Source organism: Mizuhopecten yessoensis, unplaced genomic scaffold (assembly GCF_002113885.1).
Source record: "Mizuhopecten yessoensis strain PY_sf001 unplaced genomic scaffold, ASM211388v2 scaffold4123, whole genome shotgun sequence".
NCBI lineage: Eukaryota > Metazoa > Mollusca > Bivalvia > Pectinida > Pectinidae > Mizuhopecten > Mizuhopecten yessoensis.
In genome coordinates this window covers 377,930-390,969 of record NW_018405387.1, presented here as the reverse complement: position 1 = coordinate 390,969, position 13,040 = coordinate 377,930, and the positions used below count along the sequence as shown (strand labels likewise).

Genomic DNA, 13,040 nt, shown 5'->3' with positions numbered 1-13,040 from the left:
GTTAAACCAGGATACCTTATCCCCCTAAACCCCTGCCTGCTGAGGACTTTTATTTCAAAATATATCGGGACAGGGGCAATCTCGGTCCCTTTTTGTTAACGTCGTTCTGAACAATATGTCATGCTAATATGGTCGAGTGGTCAAAGTTAACACAACGGCCTTCCATGCGGCCGGGGTTCGATCCCAGAAGTTGTCGTATGCATGGATATGCAGAGCAAGTGTTTTTCTCCTGCCTATACAACTCCAACAACCCAGGTGGAGTATAAATTGGTCTGGGGAGAATGTTGCGGTATTTGTGCTGTAGCATTCAAGCGAGGTGGCACTATAAATGATGCCGTATGAAGCACGATCCCGCTACAAACACACCACATTTTACGTATACATTTCCAGCACACACGCAGTCATACACACATGGGGAGATATTAGCCAGGTGGCATTTGGCTAGTAGTTAGCGCCTGAAAAGGTAACAACCAAAAAACCAGCGTTGTCAAAATATGTCTTCGTTGCAGTCTCGAGAATTAATAACTATTATTTAAAGGGACGGGGGGAGGGGGGCTACGATTGACCCTTTATCCTAGAAAATGGTTGATATTTTATCCAAAATAGTCAAATAGGGACATTGTCAAAAGAATTATATATGCAAAAATTGCTGCAATTTTGACAAAAGGTGTAAATGATAGTTTATGTAAATCGTCTTATGTCCCCGGCTTCTCTCTCTCTCTCTTAGAAGATGACATTATTACCAAATCATTGACATTTGGCCCAAAACGTGCGGTTACAACTAGATATTGAGCGTGAACTGAATATTCTGAACAACACAATTAATGCCATTTACAATTTATATGATTATAATTAAATAGATTAAAGTATGCAGGATCCGTTCCCTCGTGGTTGGTGGACTGTCGGTAAGTCATTTTCATAAAATGGTTTGGTGTCCAGCAGCTTTGCTGCATTTTCTTGTTTCCAATGCATTTGTGAAGACATTTACAATGTTTCAATCCTATTTTTCTACATATATACTTGTAAAAATAAACGTAGGCAAAAACAGCATAATAATGTAAAAATGACGATTTTTTTTTACTATTGAATACAATTCAAACAATTAATAACACAAAGATATTTGCAATTTGTTACTGTAGTATACCCTAAAATTTCGATAATAAGCCTGATTTGAAAATGGGCTGGCATTAAAATTAAGTCATTGTTCCTTACATTCAACATATGAAAATAAGACGTCTTTGAAAGTAGGCCGGTCTTGAAATATGCATTGGGTTCCAGGTAGGAGCCACATTTCCTAGATGGAGGGGTAACTATCACATAGCATGGGGTTTTACTGCAACAATTTGATAAAAGAAAAAAACATTCGTTAAAAATCCCTTTTATTATATTTTTCATTGCGAAAGAAAAAGGCATTGAGAATATGCCATAAAAGGCTTACTGATTAACTTCAAACGTAAGGCTGCATTGAAAATAGGCCGGCTTTTTAATGAGCCTTTGAAAGTCATGCTTAAATTTTAAAAAAAGAGGACATTTCTATCTATATAGGCGCGATTTTTATATGACCACGTGGCGTTTTCAATGCAATTTCAAAAAAAAAATAGATATTCAAAATAACAATCCGGCATATTTACCCGGAGAGTCGTCACATAGTTTTAAATTCAAACTAACAAAAAATCATCTTCCACAAAACTTCCATTTATTTTGAAAAATATTAATTAAAAAAATCGAAAAGCAATCGCCTGGTCTAATAAAGGATCTACAAGAGTAGCTGGAACATTGATAAAGAAAGGACGATTCTTAAATTCATAAACTGAATTGAAGCACTCATTTAAATCTATAGCTAGCCTTATAATGAACATGTACATTTTAACGTTGAGTAACGTACCTGTAAGATACCACGTCAGTCATTTGTATTTAACATATTTAGCATTTCTATTCGATCCTATACTGAAAGGACATGAGGTCATTATTATTCAAATTGACAGTAAAGTAAGGTTTAAATTCCTTATGCTCCTAAGGGTGAAATGAGTTAATGGATATCTCTTTTAGGAAGACACTAAATTCCGGCATGGAATGGCAGGCTCCTTCTAAACAGACCCCATACTCATATATTGTACGATATTATGATTAAGTTATATTGCACTGGCGTAACAAAAAAAAATGAAAATCTACCGAAAGAATGTCAACAAAAAAGAAAGTTAAGCCATTTACATTAACCTTTTTCACGTTGTAACAAATGTTTAAAAATATGTCACTTTAAAAACAAGATATCATTGAAATATTTGTTTAGTGCGACACACGTGAGCTTAAGAATTCAAAGACTATTTATAGATGTTAATATACTTCATGTTGTAAAAGAGGAATTCGTATTTTGTCTCTATTAGCATAGCCAACAAACCGGTAAATATTTTATTGTGTATTCAGCTGAAGACTTTTATTGGCAATTTAATTATTTATGTCCCTAGTAAAGCATGTTTTAATCACGTCATTAAATTCTCCAAAAATGGTGGATGTGTTTTGCAATGAATTGATAGCACATTTAGGGGATAACACTACTGTATTTTGAAATTTGCGGCTGTATATCGTGATTATACTGTCGCAAATTTAAATTTACTGGCGACGCGAAGCGGAGACGGTAGTCATATAATCCACACAAACCAAAAGAAACGACGATTTTAAGATATTTTTGAGTGTTTTCTTCAAATTCTGGGTCATTCTGCCATGGATTGGTGACATCAGGAATATTCAAAGAGAGACGGAATTGCGTTTACCTTTTGAGGTCATGCTATTGTTCGGGACGTCACGAATAATCAATTTCACGACGTGTCAGGGTCAGTCGGGGTCAATGATGTCATTAATAATCGCCATTATTTGCGGACTATACTGTCGCAAATGATTTTGATTGACCAATCGAATGTCGTGTTACATCTCAAATGAATTAGAACTATCAATTATCTTTTGCATATTTGCATAATTGATATTTCATATTTTTATGTATTGCATAAGTTACAGATTTAAGATTTTAATTCACACCTTTTAATATTCCTGCGGCTTTAATATATCTCTGCTATACACGATGGTGCATTACATTTCGTACCTTGTTCCAAACAACACCTGTTTATTCTAAAACAAAATTTGAAATAATGATTTACAAAGAAGATGTTCTAAGTTTGCGGAGGAATAACAACATTGAAGACCCGTTTTTGTATGCAATCTTTATGTTTTAAGACAACCATGACCTGGATTTGCATCAAAATATGTTTTAGATACCATACAAGATTTTATATATTTGCATAAAAACTCTATAATAGTGTCTTCACTCTACAGTACAGTAATGTAGGTGACTCAATTTTAAAATATAAAACTTAATTCAACTTGAAGACGCAAGTTAGGTAACATGACAAAATTTTGTCCTGGCTTTGTTCCATAAAAAAACAATCTGGTATCAGTCTGTATCAGGTGACATTGGAATATAATTATCTTATGAATTAAAATAACAAGGGTTACATTTTGTAGCATGATGAATAATTTTGACAAGCTTTGTGAAATACATCCGTTAAAAGTGAAAAAAAACTGGCTACATGTAACTGATATGCAAATACAATGAGATACTGTCAATACAATGTATATGATCAGTGAAAAGTAAGGTAAACTATCCTTTAAATGTAGAATCTATCATTTTTGTTGCATTTTTAACAATATTTATTTAGGAAACAGCGCTGCAGTGTTGTCACATTGGACTTGTCAAACGACGGATAACGTAAGCGGGGGCAACGGTGTCCCATCCATCATACAAAGTTTGGGCAAGCTCCAGCAAAATTATCTATGGGCGACATGTCAGGGTGTTACGTCACCTAACACGTTACTCATCGTCCCAAACATGCTCTAGGGACGACACGTCAGGTTGTTACGTCACCTAACACGTTGCCCATCGTCCCAAACATTCTCTATGGGCGACATGTAAGGGTGTTACGTCACCTAACACGTTACCCATCGTCCCAAACATGATCTATGGTCGACATGTCAGGTTGTTACGTCACCTATCTTGTTATCCATCGTTCAAAACATTCTCTATGGACGACATGTCGGGTTGTTACGTCACCCAACACGTTACCCATCGTCCAAAACATGCTCTATGGTCGAAATGTCATGTTGTTACGTCGCCTAACACACTACCATTTGTCCCAAACATGCTCTATGGGCGACATGTCAGGGTGTTACGTCACCTAACACGTTACCCATCGTCCCAAACATGTTCTATGGTCGACATGTCAGGTTGTTACGTCACCTATCTTGGTATCCATCGTTCAAATCATTCTCTATGGACGACATGTCAGGGTGTTACGTCACCTAACACGTTACCCATCGTCCCAAACATGCTCTATGGTCGACATGTCAGGGTGTTACGTCACCTAACACGTTATCCATCGTCCCAAACATGATCTATAGACGACATGTCAGTGTGTTACGTCACCTAACACGTTACCCATCGTCCCAAACATGCTCTATGGTCGACATGCCAGGTTGTTTCGTCACCTAACACGTTATCCAGCGTTCCAAACATGCTCTATGGACGACATGTCAGGTTGTTACGTCACCTATCTTGTTATCCATCGTTCAAAACATTCTCTATGGACGACATGTCAGGGTGTTACGTCAACTAACACGTTACCCATCGTCTCAAACATGCTATATGGTCGACATGTCAGGTTGTTACGTCACCTATCTTGTTATCCATCGTTCAAAACATTCTCTATGGGCGACATGTCAGGGTGTTACGTCACCTAACACGTTACCTATCGTCCCCAACATGCTATATGGTCGACATGCCAGGTTGTTACGTCACCTAACACGTTATCCATCGTCCCAAACATTCTCTATGGACGACATGTCAGGGTGTTACGTCACCTGACACGTAACCCATCGTCCCAAACATGCTCTATGGACGACATGTCAGGTTGTTACGTCACCTTACACGTTACCCATCGTCCCAAACATTCTCTATGAACGACATGTCAGTGTGTTACGTCTCCTAACACGTTACCCATCGTCCCAAACATGATCTATGGACGACATGTCAGGTTGTTACGTCACCTTACACGTTACCCATCGTCCCAAACATTATCTATTGGCGACATGTCAGGGTGTTACGTCACCTAAAACGTTACCCATCGTCCCAAACATGCTCTATGAACGACATGTCAGGTTGTTACGTCACCTATCTTGTTATCCATCGTTCAAAACATTATCCATGGACGACATGTCAGGGTGTTACGTCACCTAACACGTTACCCATCGTCCCAAACATGCTCTATGGTCGCCATGTCAGGTTGTTACGTCACCTATTTTGTTATCCATCGTTCAAAACATTCCCTATGGACGACATGTCAGGGTGTTACGTCACCTAACACGTTACCTATCGTCCCGAACATGCTCTATGGTCGACATGCCAGGTTGTTACGTCACCTAACACGTTATCCATCGTTCAAAACGTGTTCTATGGACGACATGTAAGGGTGTTACGTCACCCTACACGTTACCCATCGTCCCAAACATGCTCTATGGACGACATGTCAGTGTGTTCCGTCACCTAACACGTTACCCATCGTCCCAAACATGATCTATGTACGACATGTCAGGTTGTTATGTCACCTAACACGTTACCCATCGTCCCAAACATGCTCTATGGACGACATGTCAGGTTGTTACGGTACCTTACCTGTTACCCATCGTCCATAACATTCTCTATGGACGACATGTAAGGGTGTTACGTCACCTAACACGTTACCCATCGTCCCAAACATGCTCTATCGTCGACATGCCAGGTTGTTACGTCACCAAACACGTGATCCATCGTCCCAAACATTATCTATGGACGACATGTCAGTGTGTTACGTCACCTTACACGTTACCAATCGTTCAAAACGTGCTCTATTGGCGACATGTCAGGTTGTTACGTCACCTTACACGTTACCCATCGTCCCAAACATTCTCTATGGACGACATGTAAGGGTGTTACGTGACCTAGCACGTTACCCATCGTCCCAAACATGATCTATGTACGACATGTCAGGTTGTTATGTCACCTAACACGTTACCCATCGTCCCAAACATGCTCTATCGTCGACATGCCAGGTTGTTACGTCACCAAACACGTGATCCATTGTCCCAAACATTATCTATGGACGACATGTCAGTGTGTTACGTCACCTTACACGTTACCAATCGTTCAAAACGTGCTCTATTGGCGACATGTCAGGTTGTTACGTCACCTTACACGTTACCCATCGTCCCAAACATGCTCTATGGACGACATGCCAGGTTGTTACGTCACCTAACACGTTACCCATCGTCCCAAACATTCTCTATTGGCGGCATGTCAGGTTTTTACGTCACCTAACAAACCATCCTTCGTCCCAAACATGCTCTATGGACGACATGTCAGGTTGTTACGTCACCTTACACGTTACCCATCGTCCCAAACATGCTCTATGGACGACATGTAAGGGTGTTACGTCACCTAGCACGTTACACATCGTCCCAAACATGCTCTATGGTCGACATGTCAGGTCGTCACTACTCGCTGGTCAAGCGTTGACACATTTTTCAACGATGTAGTCCAATGCAAATATGTTAATTACAAAATGGACACAAAGGCAGCATTAACATTATTATTATTATCATTATTAAATATAAACTATTTTAATTGTTTATAATATTGGTAATGATTTTGTAAACAATATATTTACTTGCGACACCAATAAAATAGTCACTTGTCACAAAAGCAGATTGATGATGGCACACGTGACACGATTGATGTATCTACCCGTTTGAATAAAAACTAAAACAAAGAAATATACATTCTGTGTATAATTGGCTGATGATGCCTAAACATAGCCAAAATAGAAACCAGTTTTCTTGGTAATGTTTTTTTTTTTAACAAACAATACCGGTAATAAAAGGAAACAGGCTTACCCACTATATTTACATTGCTCGATAGTTCTTGCGCTCAATTTTTCCAGATAAAATTTCATACAAACATAATTTTAACATCGTGGATGCCAGCTTGAACAAATCGCAATGTTACTTGTTGTTGAAAAACAGCTATAAACATTATAATCTCGGACAAAACATTATAATCTCGGACAAAACATTATAATCTCGGACAAAACTTTATAATCTCGGACAAAACATTATAATCTCGGACAACACATCGACTTGACAACATACACGTACGCCAGGTCCTACACAATATTGAAATAATATTGTCAGGCCAATACTTTTCGCTAAATTTGTGCAATATTACACATTATGGTAATTACTACTACATCATATTTCTTCTATGTGTTTTTAGCAGACACAACCAATATTGATCTTAAACGTCATCTCTCCGAACTGTCGAATATTTTACAACAAACTCTCATAACAATGCATCTGACATTACTCTCGCTTAAAAAAATCGATTTTGTACAGCACAGTTTTGTTTACAATTCAGTAGTTTCATTTTAATATATACATATTTACAAAGAATATCTTTATCAATCTCTAATATTGTCTTCATTTTGTACAAACATGTACGTGTAAAATGATGACATTGATGCTTTTAAATTAACAGAATATAACGAAATGTGTTTACCTACCTGTGGTTTGCTGTCCTTCATGCTTTAATTAACCTAAAAGAATGAAGTCAACTTAAAATATCTAAAATAATGGTTTCAGAATAATACATGAATATTTTCTTCACATATTATTCAAATCAAACTTAAATATGTATGCTTAATTAAGAGAGTATTAATGTAAAGGACCGTAGCTGATGTATTCCATTCTCAGACGGTTCCTCATGTTTATGATATGTCTGGAATTAATAAATAAATAAATAAAAAAAAATAATGAAAAATAAATCTTCACAAAAGCAAGTAATTATTACTTAATATGATACGTATAGAAAATAATATATAGTCAAATTAAATGAGATAATTCCTTTTGAGAAACATTTGAAAGAGAAGATAGATTATGATATTTAATACGAATTTCGGTAGGTAAATATGGAGACTATAATTGAGTGTGTCCTTCGTGTTGGTTTGATTGAAGAGAAAAATATTGTAAAATCCTTCAAACTAGCAACCAGAACGTATATTTTTGACTTTATGACCACCAGAAAGAGATTAGGAATATCTTCAACATATAGCTCCGAGAACAACTTCAGTAACTTCAATCAGAGCTGATAAAAACATCTGGTAATATCCTTCAATCTATAGTGACTAGAACATCCCTAGTAATATCATTCAATATATAGTCACTAGAACACCCCTATTAATATCATTCTATCTATAGTCACTAGAACACCCCTATTAATATCATTTAATCTATAGTCACTAAAACATTCCTAGTAATATCATTCAATATATAGCTAATAAATCGCCCATAGTAATATCCTCAATCTAAAGCTAGTAATCGCCCCTAGTAATATCCTTCAATATATAGCCACTACATCGCCCCTAGTAATATCCTTCAATCTATAGCTAGAAAAACGCCCATGGTTATATCCTACAATATATAGCCACTACATCGCCCCTAGTAATATCCTCCAATATATAGCTAATAAAACGTCCTTAGTCATGCTCATATCCTTCAATTATAGTCACTAAATCGCCCAAAGTAATATCCTTCAATATATAGCCACTAAACGCTCCTATGTATATCCTTCAATATATAGCTACAGTGTACAGTGTTCTAAAAATCCCCTAGTAATATCCTTCTATCTGTTACCACAAAACGCCCTTACTAATTTCCTGCAGTATATAGCCACTAAAACGCCCCTAGTAACACCCTTCCACATATAGCCACTAACATGTCTCCTACCTAACGCCACCAGAAACCCTCTCGGTCATGTTCTCATGATAGCCAACAGGAAATCTTAGTAAAATTCCTCACTTTTCTTTAATAAATCTTAAAATTCATATTAAGGAAATATTACACTATTGAAAAAAAACTTATTTAAATTCTAATCAAGTTTTCAATATATTACTTTTATTACGTTAATTGTTGTTTTCCAAACAAAGGGGGGAAAGAAAAGTCCCGTGCTTTTATTTTATATATGAGATAGTTTATCTGTCCTTTTCTGAAAAGACAATTTTTTTCCGTTCATCTTACCTTATAATCGTGTTTTAGACGTTAATTCCAAATGACTTTAATCCTTGTGCGATTTCCTAATCTCGATACACAAATAGTGGCACCAGATTCTTTCTATCGCCTTGATGTAAATGCAGTGCGCAAGTACTAAACATATTTATTATATCCTTCACATTATATTTACATAACATAGTATGTTACCCTAGTTATTTTGACCGAGCGGGATCATTTGTATGACGCGAGGCCATGAACTATTTCATGAACTCCACACAGAAAAGAAACGACACGTAATATTTAAATACTCGGAAGGGTTATTTAACTATGATAATTGTACGTCATTTATAGCCGTTGAATATTTTACATAATGTTTCCAATATGCATGGCCCTTATTATCAAGCCAGGAATAACATATTTGTTTAACAAGTAATAAGTTTTAATATACATTTTAGTAAATATTCATAACCTACTTACAGACAATGAATAGTAAGATATTCTGGTATTACAATTTACATCAGAAACCGCATTTATTCGATATTTCCTTGACGGAGATATCACCCTTTTTACGTGTTAGGTAGCGCAATGCTATGTCACAAGAATTGTTTTATAAGATAAAGGTGCAAGCCGTTGTTTTGACAGCGCAATGTTAGTTCTAGATCTGTATATTAGAGAAACTTGCCGACTGAACCAAAAATCACCACATGTAACAAAGCTGACATTCCATTGTCTTTCTGCAACATATATTTCTTCTATAATGCCTTTTGAAAGTGCCATTCGGCGTATATTTCTGGCAGGGGATCACATTTACGGGACAATAGTAAAATGTCAGTTTAGGCCATTGACACGACCAGCATTAGCTCACCGATGTTTATTTAACAAAAAACCTATTTCGTCGTATAAATTACCAAACACTGACATTTCATTAACTTTGCGTCTCATTTCAAGTTAATCGGACGAATTCCAGGTTAGTTTGAATTCACATACATTTTGGAGAAAGATTTTTTCATTTTCTTTTTTGTGCACTCATGTAAATTTACTGCATTTAACAAGTAATTTGTTTAAATCATTAGTACTACACGTTTTTCATTTATCAGTTATTTCATTTAGTGAACAGGCACTGATGGTTACTAAGAGGTGGTCTAAATGGTCTATTATTTACAACAGCAAAACAATACCGAACAAAGCAATAATTCGAACTCAAAATGGAGAGGGCAAGGTCTAAAGGGTCTACTATTAAAACAAAAAAGAAAGAAGCACATGGAAAATATTTGAAAAGTACAAGGGGAATAAGACCTGGTGTTTCAGAGGGGTAGGCGTCTTCTTCTGCAGGGACGACACACGATATGCAAATCTAAGTCAAATCAAAGTAAGAACACGTCCTCACATCGAGAAATCGAGAAGTGACAAGAAAAAACATATGGCACGCTAATGAGCATAATGAAAAAAATCGACATTCTTATCACTACGTTTTTCCGAATGAGATACATGCTGTCGACCACAGAATTTGTTAATTGTCTTTATCAACATGCATTTTGTTAACCCCGTGTTGTCAGTTTGTCCGTCAGCAGTCGACATCTATCACTAAAGTCATAGGGATACGCATGTGAATGCCAAATTAGCCGCAACATGAAAACAACGTAAGCAGGGAACATGGGTGTTACTATCAAGAAAAGGAAACTTCAATATTAAAAAGTCGAAATCTTCCCTCGTAAACCTAGATGTAGTTATTTTCTCATAATTCCTATGCAGGACATGTAAACGATTACGTTTTGTATGGAGGACATGAAGGAGCATATATCGATTTTGTTGCAGGTCAAACAATAATACGTAGTCAGGAAGCTTCAATTAAATTTGTTTGGTCAATTGAGAAAGCCAAACAAAGTCAGCGACTTTAACACGATATTGCCATGAACATGATTTTGTCAGATTTCAATGACGGTCGTTTACATTGTCATTACGATCAAATATTGTGTTACAATGCATTATTAACATCAGTGTAACAAAATAAAGGGTTTCCAACGGAAGACGATCAAGTTCCCTTAAAAATGATTCTTAAAAAGAAGAAAAAAATGAAAAAAAAAATGTAACAAACAATTAATAAGTGGCATTTCGCCATTATACCGGGTTAATTGCCACTTACTCTGACAAGCAGTATGATTGTTTTCAAATGTCAACTTAGCTGAGAGCAAACCTTGTCGCATTATACATTGTACGCGAACACGAAGTGGGGTGAAGCATTATGTTTTTATATCGTGTTTAACTTCCAATGATCCACATTAGTCGTCTTATACGCTTAAATGCAGTGGGCTACAGTTGATTCATTCTTTTGTTGAACTAACACAGGTTACAGTGTTTTTTTGTTGTAATTTTGTTAGTTTAATCTAAGATTTATACCAAACAGTAGACCCGCATTTAACTTATTGCTTGAACTATTTATGGTATTCAACGGGAAAACGATTCAATATCCTCCATATTCAGTCACTGCTTGCTCCAGTAGTAATATTAATAAAACATTGTTTTCTGGATAACATGTTTCCGGTATTGGTGCCGAATGGTTATGTATAGTTTGGGCCTGTTTTGGCCCCCGAATGTATAACCATACAAAGTCCTTTAAATCACCCCTCGAAAAATTCGCATAAAGTCTTTTCCGTCTAAAACTGGCATTCGTATCTACAAAAATGTTATTGTAAACAGGAATTTAGTTTGTATATAAAGTCCAGTCATCAAACTCATTGTTATAGAAATGTACTAATTAATGGTGACCTCATACAATAGTCTCAATCCAATAAAAGATAACAATCACCAATACAATACAATGTACAGTTTTTAAAAGTACATTTAAAAAAGTATTACTATCGATAATTTTCTCCCTTTTTACTTCATATTATACAATGCAATATTTGTACACAATATGCAAAACATGGTTTGCTCTCAGCTAAGTTGGCATTTGATTTTTTTCAAACCTTGTCGCAAAACAAATTTACTTATACTCTCATTTCATTATATACACAAAGTCGAGGTTGTAGCTGTATACAAAAATGCATTTCATGCAATACGTATGGATTAATATACTGCAAGTTAGCGTGTTTATATTGCTCATATGTAAAGGGTCTTTCAGACAGTACCGATATACCTCGCCGGGACTAAACCGGAACATAAAATTAACAACGGCTAGAAAACCGACAGAGCTCCTGCGAGAAAGCACTTGAAAAATCAAAATTGACCGTAGCAATACCGATGAAGTAACCGGCATTCCCGTTTTGATACCGTTGTGATACCGATACAACGTTTCTGTCACCATAATGTTACCGATGCGCCGCCGATGCTATACCGTTGCGTCGCTGTTGTTCTATCGATGTGCCACCATTGACCAGAGCTATAGCGGAGTAATACTGTTGCACATCGCTAAGAACGGTAGTACATCGGCGATGCATCAGTACTACTTCGTGGTATTCGGTAGTGCTACGGTATCACATCGGTACCGGTACGGTATAAATAAAGGCCTCTGGATAGCCGCCGATCAATTAAGGGGATCCCGGAGTTACCGGTGCTCTACCGATATCAATGTTAACGAAGCCATACCGGAGTACTACCGTTGTAGTCTCATTGCTCGCTACAACGATGTTTTACCGTTCTTAGCGATGTGATACCGTTGCGCTGCCGTACTGTTCCCCGAAAATTGCCAAAGGAGGTGTTGCATAGAAGGTGAAAATCGGTACACTATACATTTTGGAAGTTTTAGTGTAAACCAATTAATTTGAACAATTACGTTTTAAAACAACGTTTAAACTTCACCTGGACCGCAAGTTTCACTGCAGCGCCCCTTACACTGAAGTTCAAAATAATTACCTTCCCGTGTGCCTTTAATAGGATCAGTGTGGCAAAAACAAAAACATAATTGCAATTTGCTG

At 36.7% G+C, this 13,040-nt stretch overlaps 1 protein-coding gene across 2 annotated transcripts in view; it reads right to left on the bottom strand.

The window, feature by feature from the left end:
* The window catches only part of LOC110448657, a 21,080-nt gene extending 11,685 nt beyond the window's left edge, over positions 1–9,395 (bottom strand). The window contains exons 1-2 of one of the 2 annotated variants that reach the window (XM_021495026.1): positions 9,154–9,395; positions 7,641–7,673 (exon numbers count right to left, since the gene is read on the bottom strand). In XM_021495026.1, coding sequence (XP_021350701.1) covers positions 7,641–7,661 — 21 coding nt within the window. In that variant the 5' untranslated portion in view covers positions 7,662–7,673; positions 9,154–9,395. The remainder of the gene's footprint in view (positions 1–7,640; positions 7,674–9,153) is intronic. The other variant, XM_021495024.1, reaches the window with a different exon arrangement.
* Positions 9,396–13,040: the final 3,645 nt, after the last annotated feature.